The sequence below is a fragment of the Lagopus leucura genome, unplaced genomic scaffold, assembly GCF_019238085.1.
Source record: "Lagopus leucura isolate 7727_CA_CO unplaced genomic scaffold, USGS_WTPT01 Super-Scaffold_100009, whole genome shotgun sequence".
NCBI classification, from domain to species: Eukaryota; Metazoa; Chordata; class Aves; order Galliformes; family Phasianidae; genus Lagopus; species Lagopus leucura.
In genome coordinates, this window is record NW_024962266.1 from 28,390,099 (window position 1) to 28,411,728 (window position 21,630).

Below are 21,630 nucleotides of genomic sequence, written 5' to 3' on the forward strand. Positions count from 1 at the left end.
CCATTTTTTCTCCTTGCCCATCCAGAAAAAAACAAGAACGAAAGACTCTCTGAAGCAAATGATCTTAAGCATGAAGGTTACACATAGGAACGGGTCTCTTCCGTAATTAATCTGTTGAATCTGTTCCAAGTGTCCCCTGATGGGAAAATCACTTTTTCCGACGTTAACACAAGACCAAAAAGCCCCTCCAAGCTCCACTTGGGCAGACAACAAGTCGTATTCTGCAGCTCCATTGGGAATCGCAGTAGCAACAGAATTCAGCAACATCCAGGCTGGATGTGGCTCTGGGCAGCCTGGTTTGGTGGTTGGCAGCCCTGCACATAGCAGGGGGGTTGGAACTGGATGAGCACTGTGGTCCTTTTCAACCCAGGCCATTCTACGGTTCTACGATTCTATGAAAACCAATCCCTCTGTCTACATCGGAGAATTTTTGGCACATTGGATAAATACTTATTTGGCACTCTAAGGCTGCTCAGCCCTGCTGCTTTCCGCTGTTTACGCAGATGTGAACATGCGACAGATGCCCAATTCACAGTAAGACACGAAGCCATGTGTTGGCCAAAGCAGTCTCCATGCAAGCGGATCCGCGCTCCGTCACGCCGCCGTCCGTCGGATTTCATCTGACAACCCGATGGTTCTCTCCTTCCACTCGTTGTTGGAGCACTTGGAGACAGCGCTGGCCGCCTGGCAGAACTTCTGGAGCAGGATCTTTCGGAACAGCAGGTAAACCCACGGGTCCAGGATCTGGTTCAGGGAGGCCAAGCGCACAGCTGTCAAGAAGAAATTGCACTCTTTGTAGAGTTCTGAGCTTTGGGTTTCTGCAGAGAAGCCCTTGCATGATTCAAAAGATGTGCGGCTGAAGATCATCCTCAGCATCATTACCTAGGGAGAGTTGGAAGGGAAAAATGGCACAGTTAAGAGACCATCTCTGCATCACTATGTGCACATACCCCCAGAGACAAAATCCTGACAGAGAGCGTGGCAGAGGTGGGGGGGTCAGCCTCTGCTCCTGGATAACAGCAATGGGATGAGAGGTGACGGCTCACGCTGTGCAGGGCAGGGCAGGCTGGGTGCTGGGGGACATCTCTGCTCCAAAGAGCGCTCAGCACCGCACAGCCGCCCAGGGGTGGGGGGTCAGCATCCCTGGGGGTGTTCAGAGCTGTGGGGAGGTGGCACTGAGGGACGTGGGCAGTGGGCATGAGGTGGGCTGGGGGTGGACTTGGAGAGCTCAGAGGCCTTTTCCAACCACAATGCTTCTATGGTTTTATGATTCCCTAAGGGATTTTTTCCTCCCCTTGTCCAACTCGAACCACGACCACAGAAACTACGCACAAGCTCTGGGCAGGCAGCTCAGTCTGTGCATTTGTGTCTAAGGACCACGGCAGACACACCGCTGCATTCCTGCTGCCAGGCAAACAGTCACAGGTCTTATGCCAACACAAGGAAGCACGTGCTGCTTCCCTGCCCCAGATCCAGTCCTGGACTGCAAAGGGAAAGCACTGACCTTGCAACACTGCCTTAAAGGGACTCATCTTCTCATTTTCATATTATCTCAATTACAAGGAACAGCTGAATCCCACCAGGATTCTTTCCTGTGCAACAGCTGTAGGGAACTGCTTTAGGTTGGCCATCACTGCACAGAGCCCCTCTCCCGATCCCTGCCCTTCTGATATCCATCAGCACCCGTCAGATTCCTCTCAGTCTTCTCTTCTCCAGTGAGCAGTTCTGGGGCTCCCAGCCTGTCCCCATCAGGCCCTGCAGTGGGTGCTGGGATGCTCATATACCAGTGTGTAACCAGGAGAAACGTGAATCATGTTTTGAAAGTTCTCAGACATATTTGATTTTCCATGGTGGTTGGTTGGTATGCCTCAAGTTTTCCCCTGACCTTTCTGTATCAACTACAGTCGTTTTAAATACATTACTTTGGAGGCGTTTCGCTTCTCTGCAGATAAGCTACGTCACACTTTGTGCTGCAGCCTTCTCCAGAGGCCTATAAGCACGGGGATCCAAACCTGTTCTGAGCAGCCCCAGGGCTGCAGCTCGCTGCCAAATGACGCGTGTCGGCCGCGTGATGGGCAGGGTGCTGTGTTCCTGCACCTGGCTGTGTGTGCAGCACGGCTCCCGATGCTCCACAGTGCAGTGGCAGAGGGGAAGCCAGAGTTGGGGAGAGCTCAGGGACAGCTGTCTGTGTTTGCAGGCCTGGTCCCTGCACCGTGGCAGCAGGGAGGCACCCAACACTAGGGATGGGTGCCCGGAGGACCGGGCAGCTGAATGCGTGACTTTTCCTGGACGAGTCATTTTTTGCATGCAAATCCTTTCCAGGCATGACTTGAAGCCCTTGGCTGTCTGGAAATTCAGTGGAACTGAATGCAGCGGGTCTGCCAATTGTGGTGTGGATGCCAGCAAGCAGTGCAGCATGTCCTCTGCACTAAGCACTGTACTAACCCTACCCAAATTCTCACTCACTCACCCACCCATATAAGCCAAGATGCAGAGAAATTATCACCACGATATGGCTTCAAACCTCCAGGATCTGCCCAACTCTATATCCAATCCTACAGCTTTCTCACGTCACTTCTAATCTGTATGGAGGGCTTGCCACTTCAGTGATGGTCAGTGGCACTGGGCACTGAGCAGCACCCAGCCTGAGCAGGCAGGAGCAGCTGGGGGACGAGGCCTGGCCACTTACTGACAGCCCTACGAAAGCTCTCTGCAACAGCCTCTAGAAGGGGCCTCCCAAGCCGGGGCTCTGCACAGTGCTGCCTTCAAGCAGCACTGCATGGCCAGGCAATGGCTGGGCTGCAGGGAATGGCTGCCCTAAGCAGGGTCCAGGACTGCCTGCAGGGTGTTCTGCTTGAAGGGATCTTCTGGGTGCCAGATCAATGACTGTGGCCTTGGGAAAGGCTTGGAAGAGTGCACAGAATCACAGACTTGTAGGGGTTGGATGGGACCTCTGGAGATCCCCCAGTCCAACCTCTACAGCAGCTGCACAGGAAAGCACTCAGGTGGGTTCTGAATCTCCCTGGAGGGGGCTCCCCTACCTCTGTGGGCTCTGTGCCAGGGCTCTGCCAACCTCAAAATCAACATGTTCCGCCCCACGTTCGCATGGGACTTCCACATGGCAGTCCAGACAGCAGAGCAGCTCCGACAGCAAAGTAGAATTGTTTTTGTTTCTTTAAATAGCAGCAGTTGAGGATTCCATCTGCTACATTCAACTCACTCAAAAATGAAAAGCAACCACAGTCAGACAGAGGTTGCAGAACGTGGGTACAGATCCCAAGCGCCCCAAATGGCCCAAGGCACACTGTGCCCACACGACCGTGGCTCTGCACTCTGCCTCCCCAGCTGAGCGAGGGCCCTGGCACCATCCTGCTGCCTGTGTGCCAACCGAGCAGCTCCTGTCTGTGTGCCGCTGCGCCCCGGCTGCAGCCGGTGGGAACCAAGCCGTGCCCATCACTCCCAGCACTGCTGTCCCTCCATCCGCTCTTCAGGGCCGTCTTCTGGGAGCCCTATACAAGCTTTGCAGACCTCACCGTTTTGTTCTTTCGCGAGTGAATCCATGGAGCTACAAAAATATTAGACTAATAAAATACGTTTCTCAAGCAGGCAACTGCTGCTTATTTTGGTCTTCATTACATAATGGAACAGTTGTTGGAGCATCAGTTGCCTCACTGGAAATTTTTTCTGGTGTCCTTGGGGACTGTTTATCGTGGCCTGTACTGGTCTTCTAAATTAATTAGGAGAGAGAATGCAAAAAGAAGAGGCACAGTGTCAGGTGGAGCAAAGTCAGAAGAACCGTACAATCCATGCCAACAAACCTTGGGCTCAGAACACCGAGAGCAATATAATGGGCAAGTTAATCAATTAATTAGATAGCAGTCTATAGCTATCACTGAGTGCAGCTGTGCAGTAGCACTAAGCCTCCACTGCTGCGGCATTCGCAGCCAACAAGTGGACGTTCTGTGAAGTCTGACTGTAGTTCACAAGAGAATTTCGGGGTGGTTGTGTGGGTTCCCAGCAGGCACCGCGCTCTGTTTCACATGGGTGGAAGGAACCAGTTTTGGATGACAGACCATCAGAAATTCTCTGCCATACAGAAGTCCCTCCCGCATCACCCTGCAGGGCAGCACTTGGGGTTACGGCGTGTTCTTGTCTGCTCACAGCAGCCCATCCGCACCGCCTCGCTCAGGGGGCATTTTCTGGTCTCTGCGTGGCCACGCTGCTGCTATCCACAGTCCAAGATGGACAGCAAATAGCTGCTGTGCTCAGAGGTGTGTATTTTTAGGCCACGCGAGGGCTGAGTGGCTGCTCTGGAATGCGGGGCAAGAATCGGATGTGAAATTCCTGGTCCAAACTGCGGAATCTTCTCATCAGATAGCTTCCAAAAATCCAAACGTGTTTTCCACGTGCTGTGAAGACGGGAAGATTTATCTGTTTACACCGCTTCTCCTCCCCCATTAGCCCTAATCCGCTGCCTCAATAATTCTCTCCCACAAAGCAAGGAGAGCTGCAGAAGGAATACAGGACTCTCCAGATGAAATAAAGAGCGGCTGTGATGGGTGAACCACAACGAAGGCAGGATATGATTTTTCCTGATAGCATCTATTAATACTTACAGTCGTGTACCACCTTATCTTGGAGTCGGAATTGTCATTTTGCTCCAGTAAAGCACCTGCAGCCAGCATGCAAAGCAGAACTGCACACCTCTTGTGCACTCTGCAGTCCTCAGCTCCAGTAATGCAGGGGACCAGAAGGAAATCCTTCTGTTTCTGTGAAACGTGGCCGAAATCACCTGCAGTCCACCTGGAGACTGACAGGGAAGGCTGAGGATTTTAACGAGGTGAGCACGTTAGCAGGAGAGCAGCAACACAGGGAATCACACACGTGCAGTAAGCACATGGTCTCATTTTTACCATCCAGATGTGCTCTTATGTAGGACAAATATAGTGCAGTAAAATCCAGCGCCCTGGCTGCAGGAGGTCATGGAATCCTAGAATCACAGAATGGCTTGGGTTGGAAGGGACCTCAAGGATCACGAAGCTCCAAACCCCTGCTGCCAGCAGGGCCACCAACCTCCACATTCAATACCAGCTGAGGCTGCCCAGGGCCCCATCCAACCTGGCCTTGAACACCTCCAGGGACGGACGGGACATCACAGCCTCTCTGGGCCTTCCCTGCTGCAGCACCCTGTGTGCAGGGCATGGAAGCAGGCAGCCTCCAGCGCTGCAGGACGCGGTGCTGCTCCATACAGGATGAGTGCCTCAGCAGTGACATCGCTGCCTCCCTTCTCTCAGTAAAGGTGCTTTCTGGAACTGTTCTGCACATTTGAAAGGAAAAGCAGCAGAATATCTGAGTGTTTCAGCTTGAATAGCCTTGAAAGTACCACGGCAGTGAGTAAGTTTGCACCCTGGAGCTGCTAAAGCATGACTGTGAGAATGAGAGTCTGGGTGCAGCTGTGCTTGTGAGCAAACAAGGAATGACGTCTCCGTCACCCCAGGAGTGCCCTGGTCTGCTGCTCGTTTCCCTCTGTGGTTCTGTTCAGCAGCCGAGCACCAAACAAGCACCAGGGCAGTGCACACTGGAAGCCATTTACACTAAAGCAGTGCCTTATGGAAGTGGAGCATTTTTCAGGTTCTCCGTGCTGAAGGCACAGTCTTGACTGCACACCAAAAGACCTGGCGCCTGCACTACGAACACAGTTCCTCTCTTCTCTAAACATGGCATAAATCAGAGACACGGAGGGCAGCAGAGCCCTGTACAGAGCGCAGAGAGGTGCTGGAGCACCTGCTGTGGAAAACTGCTTATAGGGGTTGGACTGGGGGAGCTCCAAAGGCTCCTTCCAGCCCCCACGGTTCTGTGCTTCAGCTTTCTGAGCAGTGCAGGAGGCAAAGCACCACGAGGAATCCCTGCACTGTCATCAATTTGCTGAGCATCCACATCCCAAAGGAGGACAACAGATACCCCCCAGCTCAGGCACCTCTGCTCTACCAGCCTATGTGCAGCAGCTCTTCTGCAAGCTGGGGGAGCGCAGAGCAGCACCCACATCCGGATGGGAAGAATATGAGAACAAGAACTGAGAGGGAAATGCATTTCCTGCCTTTAATAACTCTCTTTTCATTTTTTTTTTATCCTTTTAATTACGGACGAGCACGCAGCAGCTAACTCCTGTAGAACGACTGAAATGCTGCTGGGGCTGCAGCACAGGAAGAGCAGCACAGCTCTGCCAGCATTACCAGCTCTGACCCCCTGACTTCCAGAAGTAGGATGAGCTCGAGTTCTCACTCAACTTAAAGCAGAGATCACATTTTACTTCCATCAGAAGCTATTAATCATCTCTAAACTTGATGCCTCTGAGTTCCTTTTGGGGGCAGGGCTGTTTGGGAGATTTGATGGAATTTTACAAGGATAATATTCATAAATTAATTTACTTTCTATTTTTTACCTTGGCCATGTGAACTGCCAGCTCTGCCAGCCTTTCCATCACAGAGCTTGAGCTCTCTGTGCACAGAAGGGAGAAAAATCCTCCCTGTGCCATCCAGCACCCATCACGGAAGCGAGCTTCGCCCCTCTCCTGCTGAAGGATTCCAAACAGTACAAAATGTTCCCAAACCACATTGCCCTCCGATGGCACAATGAAGGGCTCTGGACTCTCGGGTGTTCCCTCGTCCCATACAGAAGCAGCAGATGTGGACGCAGTCCCTTCTACTACAGCACGGGGAGGGGTCTGCGCCAAAACGGGGCAAGAGAGAGGGAGAGCAAGATAAGGGCTCTTAAAAACAAGGAAAACGACACTAAATAAGCAGAGGGAGCAACCTGCTGAAAACCAGAGGGCGCTTGCAAAGTCACACACGGTACCTTTTCTCACAGAGCACGGAGGTCAGTTTCGCTACAAAGAGTGCAAATAAAAAGTACAGAACGACTCCTTCCCACCCCACGGGGCACGCAGGGCCCCACGGAGCAGGGAGGTTCTGCCTCCCTTATCGCTGTGCCTTCGGCCCCCGCTCTGCTGCCCCTCGGCACACCCGCCAGGCTGCACAGCGCGCCGCCTCCCCCCGGCCCCCCGCCCCCCCGGCCCTCTCCCGCACCGCCGACCCCCGCCCCGTCCCCCCCCACCTTCCCTTCCATCACAGGTTTCGGTCGTCTCATTCCAAACGCTCTGCCCTCTGGGACCGCCGCTCCCTCACCGCGCCGTCCCACCCGCACCGCCTCCCCTCGGACCCCCCGACGGCACCCACCAGCAGCGGCGACCAGCACGCCGACAGGACGCACGTGATCCCCAGCAGCTGGATCAGCGTCTCGGTGGCGATCCGTCCCCACCGCTTGCTGGAGCGCGAGGCGGCGGCCTTGCTCCGGCAGCGGGACACCAGAGCCTCGATGGTGGCCAGGTTGCACGCCACGGTCAGCAGCAGCGAGAAGAGCCCCAGCCCCGCGAAGGCGGAGGCGAAGAGCGCGCTGCCGGGGCGCTGCCCTTCGACGCTGATGAAGCACCACGTGCCGGGCCACTGCAGCGCGTAGCGGCCCAGCCCGGCCAGCGGCAGCAGGGCGAAAGCGGGCACGGCCAGCCAGATGCCCAGCAGCACTGCCTTGGTGACCCGCGTCTTCATGTGGCTGGCGTAGCAGTGCGGGGCGCGGATGGCCAGCGTCCGCTCCGCGGCCATGGCGCTGGCGATGAAGAGCGGGCAGAGGCCGAAGACGGTCATGCTGAAGCCGAAGAAGGCGCAGAGGCGGCCCGAGGGGTCGACGTTGGCCCAGGCGCGGTCGGACAGATACACGGCGATGACGATGGGGCTGGTGAGCAGCTGCCCGGTCAGGTCGGTGAGCGCCAACGAGCCGATGCACAGCAGGAAGGAGCGCTTGCGCCGGTTCTCCTTGGCGCGGTAGCTGCGGGACACCAGCAGCATGGCCAGCGCGTTGCCCACGATGCCCGTGATCATCATGGTCAGCGGGAACGCCACCGACACGGCGCCGCAGCCCTCCGCCGGCCGGCCTGTGCCGTTGCCCCGCGGCCGCATGGGCTCGGTGCCGTTGGCGCCGGGCTGGCACAGCGGGCGGCGGCTCATGGCGGCGGAGCGGAGCGGCCCCGGCCCATGGCAGCACCGAGCAGCGGAGAGCCGCCGCTATGAGGCTCCGCCGCTAAGAGGCGGACCGCCCCCGGGGAGGGGACAAGAGGCACGGGGCACGGCGCGGCACGGCAGGGGCACGGCACGGTAGGGCACCGGCACTGCACAGCACGGCACCGGCACTGCATAGCACGGCACCGGCACTGCGCACCGGCACGGCACGGCACGGGCACAGCACCAGCACGGCGCGGTTCCCCTCGCGGCGGAGCGGCATCTGCGGTTCGCCCCCACGCGCCGCCCGCCGACACCTGCGCTTCGCACCCCTCGCGCTCCTGGCTGAAAGCTACCGGCTGTGTGCAATAACGCACCGCTGCTGCTGAAAACCAGCCGGCTGCACTTGTAGCCCGACGCCTCTAACGGCACTGCGCAGATGTAGAAAAGTTTCATAAACGCCTGCAGCACCGCGTTGAGGCAGCAGCGCTGCGCGCGGCGCCACACGGCCGCGCCGAACCGTCCCGCATCGCTCCGCTGCTACAGCAGGCTGGACAGGCGCTGCGAAGGATGCCGCGGTGCCGTGCCTGGCACAGAACCACAGAATGGCCCGGGTTGGAAGGGACCCTAAGGAGCTTCAAGTCCCAACCCACCCCCGGCCCCCCCACATGCAGGGCCACCAACCTCCCCATTTCATAGCAGCCCAGGGCCCCATCCAACCTGGCCCTGAACACCTCCAGGGATGGACGGGGCATCACGGCCTCTCTGGGCAGCTGTTCCAGCACCTTACTACAAAGCAGCCATGCAAACAGCTCAGACATTACTTCCTCTGAAAGCCCTTCCAAAATCAGGGAAGGTGTGCAAACTATCCCGAAATAGTAGAAAAAAGATGACTTGTATTTAACCAGCACTATGGTTATAAGGTTTTTCCCACTACTTAATAACCACAAGCTGAGGCCACAGAGCACACGCTGCCCTTCCTGCACTGCAGTAACACAGCTCCCAGTGGCTGTCAGGACGTGCCTGTGTTGGACAGAAAGCACTCAGCACGCAGTTGACTCACAGCTTTTATTTACACTCGTCTACAGATTCATTTTGCCTTACATTTTATCTAAGCCAAACGAAACCATAATTTTCTTTTGTCTGTAGGCCACCACTCGCTAAATGTAAAAACTCTCATCCGGGTAAGTACAGCAACAATTGGAATACAGAGCACAGGTCAAAGAACCGAAGGTAACACATAGCGGCTATCAGATCTGCTCTTTACACTGCAGTAGTTGGACTTGGAAGGCGCCAGAGGCACAGTTATGAGACTAACCTGCTCTTGTGAAACCTACACACACTCAGCACGAAAATCAGATGGAAAGAAAGCATTGAAGAAGAAACTGCAGGTCGTTTTTTTTTGTTTTTTTTTTCCCTGCTAAAAGATTAACAGAAATATTTCTACACCAAAACAACTTTGCTTACAGAACAGTCTGAAAGAAGAGTCTTGGAAAGGAAAACAATGTAGTTTTTTGTTTTGCTCCATTTGTTTTGGTGAGTTCATCTGAAAAATCAGCTGTGGACTACGGGTTTGAAATTGTACAGCAGAGATAACTGCAGAGAATTGCTGTCTGTTTGCTTACAAAGACTTTTCCTCAACATACTTACCTTGTGATGGCACCGAAGACACTTAAATCTTTCTTAACCAAACGGAGCTCAAGAGAGACCAAGTTTCAGTGTGATATTACTAGCGAAATAAGTTCTGTAAAGCATTTTAAGCCATAAATTATACGTTTGGGGAAAAAAAAAAAAAGAATGATGAAGAACACATTTGTGATGCTAGGACTTTCTACGGTTTATTTTGTTTTTTAAACATAAATAAAATTCAGATACCTGGAAAATTTGTCTGCCGAAAATGAATTTTACAGATGGGCTGCAGAAACTTCCCTTCATTCCAAGAAGCCATTTCCATCACTTCTCCACCTCAAGAGTAGCTCCCAAGCGATCCTTCCCAAAGAAAGGACTGCAAAGCCCAGGATCCCCCATGTGAAAATACTCAACCCAGCACCGACTGCAGAAAGTGCACTTTCCACAGCCACAGGACGGGCAGCTACAAGGCTGGAGCAGTGGAGAGGGCAGTGCCCACGTCTCAGACATCCCTACATGCTCTCTGCAGGACCATACCGTGGGCTCCAGACTTAGCAGCATTTCTGCTCTGGGCGTAGTTAAAGAGAGAGAAGGAGGCAAGCACCTACACTACAGCACAGAAAAATAAAGACCCAGGAACTCACGACTTTGATCCAGTGAGCAACAACAGCCCTACAGCTACACTAATCTTTGTGGTCCCACAAGAGCTACGTGAAACAAGCTCCGAGGTGCAGAAAGCTCGTGGGCTCCTCTGACATCCTCAGGTGCTTTTTTTTGCCGCTGCCACGTGAAGAGCAGGGTGGTGTATGAGCGTATCCAACCCGTGTCTGCTCATACGTAGGAAAGCCAGGAGCTGAGTAACTGAGTCTTTAAAAAATAAAAGCAAAACAAACCAAAAAATCCCCTCTTACTCAAAGAAACAAAACAAAAAACCCTCGCACCTCATCTGAGGGGTTTATGGCTTAAAATGCTATCTCACTTTTTGTTTCATGAATGAACAAAGCTGCAGTTTTCCAGAAAGCAAGGACAGACATGCACCTCTACTAGCAGATTTAGCACTTCTGACCAAGTAAGACACCAACTTCTTAAAAATGTCTCATGCACTGACTGGAAATTTTTTCTTTTTCTTTTTTTTTTTTCCCTACATGTGAGCTTTAAGACATTATTTCTTTTTAGAACTTGTACGGGAACCAGAATGGGAAGATCCAGATGATGATCTGCGGCGTCTGCAAGATATAAAGGGAGAAAGCATGCAAACAAATAAGTTGAAATCAATTTTAGCATCCACTTAGAGTAGTCTGCATCCTATAATAGCTGGAAGCCAAGTATATCTGATAGGGGCCTTATGAGAATATAAAAAACTTCAAACCACTTTAAGATAACAAATGCGGATTTCTAGAATTAAATTCACACTAAGTTTAATACTGAAAATAGAAAGTAACTTCTAAATGCAGTATTCACTTATGAAAACAAATTAATAATGCACATATTAATTAACAGTTTTGCACACTGCAAGAACGGTGACCCAAGTGTTTCTATGGAACATGCTCCTAGCAGGAGGGAGCTTCATTGGAGGAGGAAAAAAACAAACAAAACCCAAAACAAATAAAGAGGTTTTAATAGGAACAAAACGGGGGAAGTGAGAAAACTACTGCTAGCATCAGAATTCAATTGCTTCCTAGCGAACCTCTGTCCTTCGAGGAGAAAAAAAACAAAAATAATCACACGTTTCAATACAGCCATTCTTATTCTACATAAACCCAAACCTTTCGGGTGACCGTGATCTCGATCGTCTTTTTTTGCGATCACCAGATGAAGAAGATCTAGAGCGACTGCGCTTCTTGCTCCTCTCGGGGGACGAGGACGAACGAGAGCTGGAGTAAGATCTTTTCCTTGGGGTTGAAGACCCCCTGTAGGACCTGGAGCTGGATCTTTATCGATTAAGAAATAAATGAGATTTAATCCTGGGATCATAGAGAAAGAGCCAAGAAAGAACAAAACGAGACAGTTCTTGTCAGCACTCCTACTCTACGAGGCACGTGTTCTATCAGAGGACTGAGGATCCTTTAATACTTACTCTTCAGTTAACTGACAGTACAGACTGCAATAGAATCTCTCTCTATACATTTTGCTAAATTGAGTTTCCAGATATGCAGGCCACCAGTGGTTTGGAAACCTCTCTCCAGCCTTCACCAGTGCTAGGTGACTGGACAAAAAGCAGTGGGACACTGGGACAGCAGGGTGCCATATGAGGACACCCCTGTAGTTAAGTTCACAAAGCAAAAGAGCTCAGAAACTACAGCTGTAATACCAATTTAACAACGTTTCACTTCATAGTAAGGGATACTTTGTGCTGAAACTTCAAGTGTAATGTATTCCTCATCTTACTATAACAGGAAAAACCCCTGGAGGGGTATTTACAAGTGCCAAAATAAATCTGGGTAGATTGCAAGACCTTCTGAAACTGAAACAATAATAACAGAAATATCACAGAATGGCTTGGATTGGAAGGGATCTCAAGGATCATGAAGCTCCAACCCCCTGCTGCATGCAGGGCCACCAATCTCCACATTTCACAGCAGCCCAGGCTGACCAAGGCCCCATCCAACCTGGCCTTGAACACCTCCAGGGATGGACGGGGCATCACAGCCTCTCTGGGCAGCTGTTCCAGCACCTCAACACTCTCTCTGTAAAGAACTTCCCCCTGACATCCAACCTCAATCTTCCCTCCTTTGACTTAAAGCCACTTCCCCTTGTCCTGCTGTTATCTACCCTTTCAAAGAGTTGATACAATATCTTAGAATATCAGTTCATGTGGCATTTCTTAAAAAAACAAACAAACAAACAAAGACATCCAGCTTCGCTTACAAGCACTTAAAAATCTCATCATGTAAAAAAATAAATAAATGCACCTCTGGAAAGTGTAACAGCACTGGGAAGTCCTACACCAGTCCAGAATTATGTGAGAGCACCTAACAAGGCTTTTTTTTTTTCAGTAAGCTGAATAAAACATTTTCAAAGAAAACCACAGTGCACACTGCTGGTGAAGTGCTCCCAGGGTTCTCACTGTCAATAATTAAGCAGTCCTATCCCAAGCAAGCTACTGCACCAGGGCCCTCAGCAGATGTGTGCAGCACAGGGCAATAACCTGCTCAGCTGAGAAGCCCTTCAGCACCTGCTGCAGCCACACGTGGCTTTTTTGCTTCCTAGCAGCACGGCTGCCATCTCTGAACCTCACGTGGGCACCACAGAACGTTACTGCCACCACAGAGCAGTGGCACCATTTAGGACATGTCTTCTCAACTCCAGCTGTCTTTCCTTATTTTAGGGTTTTAAGAGTCTCCACCATTTACTGCGCATGAGTTTTAAACAGTCCCCACACACCACAGAGGTGGTGGCAGCGCTATCTAGTGGAAATTACATTATCTCTAAACACAGAAATAGCAAAGCACACTTTCTGCTGTTCTTCCACAACAAGTAGCTGAGGTGGAAGCAGCAAAAAGTGCTGAAGCAAGAGAACGTGCCCTCAGATTCTTCTTATTCCAAAGTGCAGATGCGTGGCGTCCACTCGTCTAGCTTAGATCAGAATTAAACTCTTCCAACAAAACCTCGCATCTCAAGAAATACATCGGTAGTGGCAGCACTCTTGTGCAGAGACCCCAGGAATTCTGATTTCCGAGATAAAAATGAGTTCATGCTTTTGACCAGAATAATTTTATGGTGCAATAAACAAGTGGTTCTTCCGCCCTTTTTTCCTCTCTGCAGGAGAGGGTGCTACCTCATTCACCTTGATTTCGACCCACGAGATCTAGAGTGTTCTCTGGAACTGGAACGAGATCTTGATCTGGAACTGGAAGAACTTCTTGAGTGGGACCTGAAACAACATGGAAGATTTTTTCCAGTATTTGCCTTGCACTCAGCAGAACGACTGCTGTACACAGCAGAGACAATTATGCGTCAAGACAACTGGATTAGATTCATGAGATGCTGACAGCTTCCCCCTGCCTCCCAATATCTGCAGGCTGTATTTGCCAAGAGCAACTTTAACGTGCTCACACAGTGCGTTCAGTAACTCACAGCTCAGCCTTTCATTACGTTTCCTGCAACAAGGCGCAGGAATTACACAGGGTTGCAGCTGTTTTGCAGAATGAGTCAAGCAACTGCACAACCATGATTTCATGACATCAACGCCTCAGGTTTTAATTTGTGCCTTAGCTGGAAACCATTTTCTGTGAGAAGCAAATGAGGTCAGAGTACTAGGACTCAAACTACCTAACTCTGCTCTCACAGGCAGTTTGTAAACAGTTCTCAGTTTTTGCACTAATTTCTCCATGATTTAAAAACTCAGCAGTATTTTATTCTGGGCTGAAATGCAGACAGGGCTGACACTACTTGTAACTGCTCAGATAGCTTCTCAAGTTTGCCACGTTGATGCAGTTTCTTTGAAGCACAAATAACAAGAGATATGCAAAAATGGCAGCTGACTTGCAGTAACAGTTGTGAAAAGAAGGCTTTGCAATCAAATCCTTATCATCTTTTCAGACAGAAGACACATGCTGTCCATCTCCCAGTTTGTACTGTTACCATGTCTTTTTCATTTTGCTTTGCAAAACAAAAGCACCATGAAAATTTCCTTTTAAACTACTGAAAATATACATTTCAACCTTAAAACAACCACAAGAAAACCCACCAACCCACTGCCAATAAATTATTGGTAACTACAAGCGTTGATCGACTGCTAACAAATTTAATTAAGTTAAACTACTTTTTGCCTCACTGCTAACATTTGCAAATTATGAAGATTACAGCCAGATGGAACACTTCTGCCTCCTTTGATCTTCCCACCTAAACCAAAGGACTGCACTTGAGTGCAGCCCACAGCAGCAGCATAATGCAACTTCCCCACATAAGGGCAATGCAGCCACTTCCTCAAAGAAGTGATGGGAACTTCCTACACAGCTCACTTCGTTTACCAAAATAGCTGACAGGCATTCAGCTCAGTCAGTGTTACTCAAAGTGCTGCTCCTTGCAGCCAGATGGCAATTAGTCAAGAAGGCATTTGAGGGAGCCAGGAGGCTGAGAACAGGTTTTTCTTTTTTCCCCAAAAACATTTCTCATAGAAGAGGCAGCATGAAAAAAAAAAAAAGCATGATAACAGCAGGGAGAAGGACAAAACAGAGAGAATGGCTCATATCTGGTTAGTGTGAGGGGATGAAGAACTCAGGCAGTGATCAGAGTGGTTAGAACAGAGAGGTGCAGTTACAAAGCTACAAAGATTAGAAGAAACTTGAACTTCATGCATAAAATCTTTATATATGGTTCTATGAGTTGGCAGCAATTTCAGGTTTCCAACCTATCAGTATTATCGTTGTATTAATTACAAGGGAGCTGAGATTGATCACAATGTGATTACAAAACATTCATTGAATTGTTCGTATGTTATTAAATTTAAGTAGTAAAGTGAGCTCCTAAATCTACCCAGCAGACACTGGTTCATGACTGCACCATCAACATCACAGAACTGCAGAATGGCTCAGGTTGGATGCAACCTTTCAAGATGCTCCAGTCCAACCTCCTGCTGGGGCAGAGCCACCTTCCAGCACAGCAGGCTGCCCAGAGCCCATCCAACCCAGCACTGACTGCCTCCAGGGATGGGGCATCTGCAGCTTCTTTGGGAAACCTGCTCTATTGCCTTGCCAGCTGCATCATAAAAAGAAATAAAATCCTCCTCATAAATCTTTAGTATTATTCTGACTGCACTACCACTGTATTGAAAGTTCAAGTTTCTTGTTTTTATTTCCAGGATAGCTTCTATTCTGTCCATCTACTGAATCTGTCTGGACTGCACCACTGCCCCCTTCTGCCTCCTTTAACAATCTCACTCTTCTATTTCTCTGTTCAAAAACTCTACTCAGCAACATCAGAAAAAGCACATTCATTGAATCGCTTACGGCTAACGAGTCTAAAATAAACTGGAAGATAAGCTTTTTTCAGTCATTTATTTGAAGATTTCAATTGAAATATTAACTTCACTTAAGCAAGCAGCAAGACATACAGGGCCTTCCTACTGAGAAGCCACGGCAGGCCAGAACAGAACATCATCTACCTGTGCAAATTCTGTACATAAAATTGTCAACATTATTAAACTAAAACTGTAAGGCAATCAAGAAAATAAGTAAATAAAGAAGTTAGATACTGACATTTTGCCTGGCGTTACCCTTGACCTGTACCCGTTTACCTGGACCTAGACCTTGAGCTTGAGTGAGAGGATGAGCGTGATGAAGATCGTGAGTGGGAGGATCGAGACTTGGACCGACTGCGCCTATTGGGTTTCTTTTTCTTATTAGTGTCCTCTTCTTCACTGGCATCAAGATTATATTTTGAGAGGTCAGCATCGTCTTCATCCTCATCCTGGAAAATGCCGATACAAAACTCAGTTCCCTTATTTGATGACCTTCCACTTTATAGCTAAACCTGAGGTAATTCTGACAGCCTCCAAGTTCAGGAACATTCACCTTGTAAGGCTGCCAGACTGAAAAGCTCCAATTGAAACCTCAAACTCTTGAATTCTGATCTCAGACAAACTTCAGTGCTTTTTCTCGTTTAAAGGAAATTACCCAGCCTCGATTGCAGCCATCAGCACAGCACAGATCTCACATGCAGATACTTCCCAGGCGTTATTCTGATAGCTACTCCTCTACACAGCCTTATGATTGTGTATAAATATCAAATATCAACCAAACGTCACCCACTACTAAACTACTCTACAGTAACCAAACAAAAAAACCCCAACCAATCCACAAAATGAAACACAGTACCTCATCCAATTTGTATTTGGAAAGATCGCCATCCTCATCCTCCTCATCTTCCCCCTCAGATTCCTTATCTTCTACTTCCTTCAGGATAGATGCCGGCCCAACTGGTTTTCCTCTGTACTTTTTCTTTTTGCGACCAAACTAAGAAATTGCATTGCATTAGTATGTGATTTATGAAAAGTCATTCCCAGTGCCACCTCCTTCCTCACATTTCTTTGAGAAAATAAATATGCATCGATTTAAATAAGGTATTGTTCAAATTGAGGGAGATGCACAAGGAAATGTCAGTTAGGAGACTTCTCAGGGAGATGTTTGTCAGAGAAAATTACTGCTTTCAGACAAAATCATTGGGAACCCAAATTTAATAAAAGAATATTGTTGCATTTATGTCTATGGAGTATATTTACATAACAATGTTAAACATGTCTGAAAACATGCCTTCTCTTGAAACCAATTAAGCACGTTGAAAAACACAGCTCGCAACAGTTTAATTTGAAGTTTTCAGCCCTCAAAATATAATACAGATGCATTTACTTTCAGCTCAAAGCTTTTGCACTTCAGCATCTGACAGAGCTGCACCACGAGGTGTTACTCATTAGCACTTTTCCCCATCAGGGAACTAAATATAACAAATACAGGAATCCCAAGCACAGGTCACACAATATGTCTCTCCCAAGCAATACATGATCTCATCTTACCTCATCATACTCCCCATCTGATTCTTCACGTTCTATATATTCAACATTCTCTCGTTCATTAAATCCTCCTCCATACCCTTTAAAAAGTGGTAAAATAAAACAATCTTTTGGGATGTACCAAATTCATCTACGTTAAGCACAAACTTTACAACAAGCTTTCAGTTTCTAGAAGTCTTCAGTGGCAACACAAATTCACGCCACAAGAATGTAGCACGAGCTCAAGAAGATCACAGGTTATCCCTACACGTTCATTAAAAATAGCCCCTCAGCTACCTAATTGAGAGAAGTGATTAGAACACATAAATGACACAGACAACAGAGCAGCCACTTCAGGGAAGCGGTCTGTGGACAAGGCAGGGAAGGCAGCGCTCCATAACTGCTCCCCAGCTGCTGTTTCTGAAGCCCCTCTGCCACGTCCAGCCCCCACATGCACCAATCCCCCACAGTGGCTCCTGGGCACAGCAGTCTGCTCCCATATTGCAACTGTTCTGTGGCATTAAATTGTACAGACCCTCAGGAGGCAAACACAAACAAGACCGTGCTGTAGTTGAATTAAATGGCACAGGTGGCAAGAACCTTTCTGTTCTTCATAATGCCAGCAGAGAACTCAAACTGATTTGGATGCCAGCTAACTCTGTAACTTCCCACAGCTGCGTGCAGTGTGCTGTGCCCCACATGCAGCTGCAAATTTACTCCGAAGGACACCTGAACTTGTAAGGAGTTCAGAAATACTCCCTTTCTTCTTGAATAATAAGCTGTGCTCTTCTCTGCCTGCTTTCTATTTCTTAAATGAATCCGTGTTATGCCCACACTGTAAGGATATCCGTTGTTGTAGTTACGGTTGGGCTGTGCTGTTAGAGCAGAAGGAACCTAAAATGCATCACTGACCAAACCTTCACTAAGAAATGGGCACTGTATATACTAGGGTTCATGGAGATGAAGAAAATGTAGCATTACTCCTTCCAAGCTTCTCAATATAAAAATCAAATATTGTGACTTAAGCCAAACATGTGATGATTTTCCAAATTCAACCACCACATGCTTTACTTTCTGTGTACTGAAAGTGTAAGAAGTGCAAGATCTACTCACAGAAAAAAAGCAGTTATACTGTAGGGAAAAAAAATCAGATCACCCTGAATTATAAAATGAAGTCTCTTGCAACAACTGCAGTATTTTAAGGCCATACACAACTCACCTGTCCGCTCCTCCAACTTAGCATACTTCGGAGTATTACACATATTACATTCTGACCTTCTGGCCCAGTTCACATTACCACATCTTCAGAGGGGGGAAACAAACAAAAAAAAAGTATAAATAAGAAACAATTTCTTTCAAATTTCACAGTTTAAGCGTTGAGGTGAGACTAAGAAGTTGCAAAAGTGACAAGCTGCAGCAGTGGTTTGCAGTCATTAACATGGCGTAATTAAGACCAAGGCAGATGGCCACCAAGACACCAAAGAGTCTGTGAGTACACTGACAGCATGAAGATGATGGGATGTGGACCACACAAACCAAGGGGAAAGAAATAACAGAAGACTGCCCAAAATGCATTAGCATACAATCAAAGTTATATTTTAGCTGAGATATTTAAACAAAATGATTCTGAAGCAGCTAAAGGCAAAGCAGTTGCAAGCATCCTTTATGGATGTAACTGCTAAAGGAACCACTGGTGCTATCAGATTCGCATTCCAGTATGCAAGGAAAAAGGGGAAACAGATACCATTGCCACTAAAAGGAAAAAAAAGGGAAAGAAGGCCAGTGCTCGTGTAGCTACATGGCGAGACACCACAGTCCTGGTTTACCATTCACTGAAAAATGAAATAATACAAATTTCTCATTACTTCTCACTAGTGGCATTCACTGTTCTGGGGAGTTAATGGAGGTGATACAAGGAGAATGCTGTTGGTCAGCAAGCCTTGTCATCCTCTGCTGCACAGCTACAGTTTCTGCACTTCCTGTCCTGCTGTGCCCCAAAATGCCACTCACATTTACCCTACCCTTAAAGCTACCATCAGAATGCTGCTCAATCCCAAAGAGCAGAGCAGGTGGTCTGCAGGACCCGGTGCAGCCATGAACACGCAATTGAGAGGATTTCTTCACACACACTGCTGCCCTCAGCACTGAGCAAAGCTGGGCCTGACCTGAGGCAGCTGCTGCCTTCCCTGTTACCCTGCCTGCACGCACAGGATGTGCTGTGAAGAGGTGCCTCCTAAACGCTCAGCTATCCCAAGGCTGCCAAATGGACACGCAGATGTTCGCCTCTCATATTTTCTCACTATCAGAAAGTCTGCTGCAACAGTATGTGTAAATGGATGTGCTTGCTGCTGGCACTTTGTTTTACTGAGCAGGTATTTTGTTTGGGTCACAGCATATGCAAGCCAAGCACAGCCAGGTTTCACTGGTTAGAAGGCTCCGTCAGCAAGCAAATCCCAAACACGTCAAAGCCCTCCTGGAAGTTCCTTTTTTTAAAAAAAGTGCTTTATTAATCATCTTTTGATTTAAAACTTCACATTCTGAACTGATTGCCTGCAAAATCATCTACGTAGTCAACTACGTCTCCAATTTTACTCACTAAAAACTCAGTGAATATTAAAAATAAGCTATCATACTGTAAAGAAGATGCAATTCCACTTATGTCTGTTCCAAACTTGGGAAGCATCTCGGATTACCAAAGAAAAATCAGAGCTTTTTGTTTTGTTTTTTTTCTCTCCTCTGTTACGTTTCTCCTGTCATGTTACTTAAGGACCTGCTGTTTGCCAAGCAGAAATGAATGCTGTCCTCACAGTAAAACACTTTTAATGGAATACCTGGGTGTTTTAGCACTGTTTTCCCATCAGTATCAACTCTCACAACCATAGAATGGCTTAGGCTAGAAAAGACCTTAAGAGTCACCTCGTTCCAACCCCTTGCCACAAGCAGGGTTGCAAGCCACTATGTCAGGCTGCCCAGGACCCACCCACAGCCTTGGCACCTCCAGCACTGGAGCACCCACAGCTGTGGGCAGCAGTGCCATGGCCTCACTGCCTCCAAGTAAAGGCCTTCCCCTCACCTCTGACCTACACCTCCCATCTTTTCACTAAAGCCCTTCCCTCGTCCTTCACTACCAGCCTGCATGACTCACTCAGGTTGGAGAAGACCTTAAAGATCATTGAGTGCAACCATGACCACACCACCCTAACAACCCTCCGCTAAATCATGTCCCCCAGCACCACATCCAATTGGCTTTTAAACACATCCAGGGACTGTGACTCAACCACCTCCCTGGGCAGCCCATTGCAGTGCTTAACAACCTTTTCAGTAGAGAAGTTCTTCCTGATATCCAACTTAAATTTACCCTGGTGCAACTTGAGGCCATTTCCCCTCGTTCTGTCACCAGTGAGAAGAGACCAGCCCCGCTCTGCTGCAATCACCTTTCAGCTATTGGAAGAGAGCAATAAGGTCTCCTCTCAGCCTCCTCTTCCCCAGACTAAACAGCCCCAGTTCTTTCAGTCGCTCCCCACAATACACATTCTCCAAGCCCTTCCCCAGCCTTGTTGCCCTTCTTTAGAACCTGCTCCAGCACCTCCATGTCCTCTCCGTACTGAGGTGCCCAAAACTGAACACAGAACTCCAGGTGAGGCCTCACCAGTGCCGAGTACAGGGCAAGATGACTTCCCCAGTCCTGCTCACCATTCCTGACCCAAGCCAGGATGCCACTGGCCTTCTTGGCCACCTGGGCACACTGCTGGCTCACATTCAGCCAACTGTCCATCAGCACACAAAGTTCCCTTTCCATCAGGCAGTTTTCCAGCCACTCCTCCCCAAGCCTGTAGGGCTGCCTGGGGTTGTTGTGACAAAAATGCAGGACCTGACACTTGGCCCTAATGAAACTCTCACAGTTTCCCTTGGCCCATCAATCCATTCTATCCAGGTCCCTCTGCAGTGCTTTTCTCTTCTCAGGCAGACCAACACTCCCTCCCAACTTGGTGTTACCTGCTAACTTACTGAGGGTGCACTCAATGCCCTCACCAAGACGGCTAATGAAGGTGTTAAATAGAAGCAGCCCCTATAAGCACCCTTAGATCACATCCCCACAAGCTGGACGCTGCCCTGCAGGTGCTGCCATTCCGCTCCGTACGTTTTGCACTGCCAGTCGTTGGCGCTGAAGAGGCCGCGGCTCTTCTCTGCCAGGGTCTTCCCTATCTCCGTCCCTCCGGCTTTCATCATTTTGGCTTCGGTCGTTTTCTCTGGAAGCAAACACACCGACAGCTCACGTTTACGGCCGATTACAAACTTCCAACGTTTTTCTCTTAGGAGGGAACGGCGCGGGCCAGGCCGAGCTCACCTCTCCCACATCGGTTGCAGCTGGTCCTCCTGGCGAAGTTCACGTTCCCACACCTGCGGCAAGGATACGGACACACGGACACACGGACACACGGACACACGGACACACGGACA

At 48.9% G+C, this 21,630-nt stretch overlaps 2 protein-coding genes across 3 annotated transcripts in view; both read right to left on the minus strand.

Annotated features, from left to right (window-relative positions):
- Nucleotides 1-332: 332 nt before the first annotated feature.
- On the minus strand, nt 333-8,060 carry PTGER3 (prostaglandin E receptor 3). Its single transcript, XM_042873717.1, has 2 exons — nt 7,236-8,060; nt 333-882 (listed from the first exon to the last, which is right to left on the minus strand). Exons 1-2 carry the CDS (start codon nt 8,058-8,060, stop codon nt 595-597), a joined length of 1,113 nt encoding a protein of 370 aa, XP_042729651.1. The 3' UTR covers nt 333-594.
- A 1,045-nt stretch (nt 8,061-9,105) lies between these two features.
- The window catches only part of ZRANB2 (zinc finger RANBP2-type containing 2), a 12,789-nt gene continuing 264 nt past the window's right edge, over nt 9,106-21,630 (minus strand). Inside the window, exons 2-10 of one of the 2 annotated variants that reach the window (XM_042873760.1) lie at nt 21,518-21,570; nt 21,311-21,419; nt 18,389-18,471; nt 17,194-17,270; nt 16,499-16,636; nt 15,919-16,091; nt 13,468-13,554; nt 11,447-11,611; nt 9,106-10,906 (exon numbers count right to left, since the gene is read on the minus strand). In XM_042873760.1, coding sequence (XP_042729694.1) covers nt 10,843-10,906; nt 11,447-11,611; nt 13,468-13,554; nt 15,919-16,091; nt 16,499-16,636; nt 17,194-17,270; nt 18,389-18,471; nt 21,311-21,419; nt 21,518-21,570 — 949 coding nt within the window. In that variant the 3' untranslated portion in view covers nt 9,106-10,842. The remainder of the gene's footprint in view (nt 10,907-11,446; nt 11,612-13,467; nt 13,555-15,918; nt 16,092-16,498; nt 16,637-17,193; nt 17,271-18,388; nt 18,472-21,310; nt 21,420-21,517; nt 21,571-21,630) is intronic. The other variant, XM_042873761.1, reaches the window with a different exon arrangement.

What these genes read in the sequence shown, in the direction of transcription:
- PTGER3 (XM_042873717.1), bottom strand. Translation starts at nt 8,060, where the DNA reads ATGAGCCGCCGCCCGCTGTGCCAGCCCGGCGCCAACGGCACCGAGCCC. An exon ending in CGTGCTGGTCGCCGCTGCTG is followed by an intron (nt 883 to 7,235) that starts GTGGGTGCCGTC and finishes AACTCTCCCTAG; the next exon opens with GTAATGATGCTGAGGATGAT.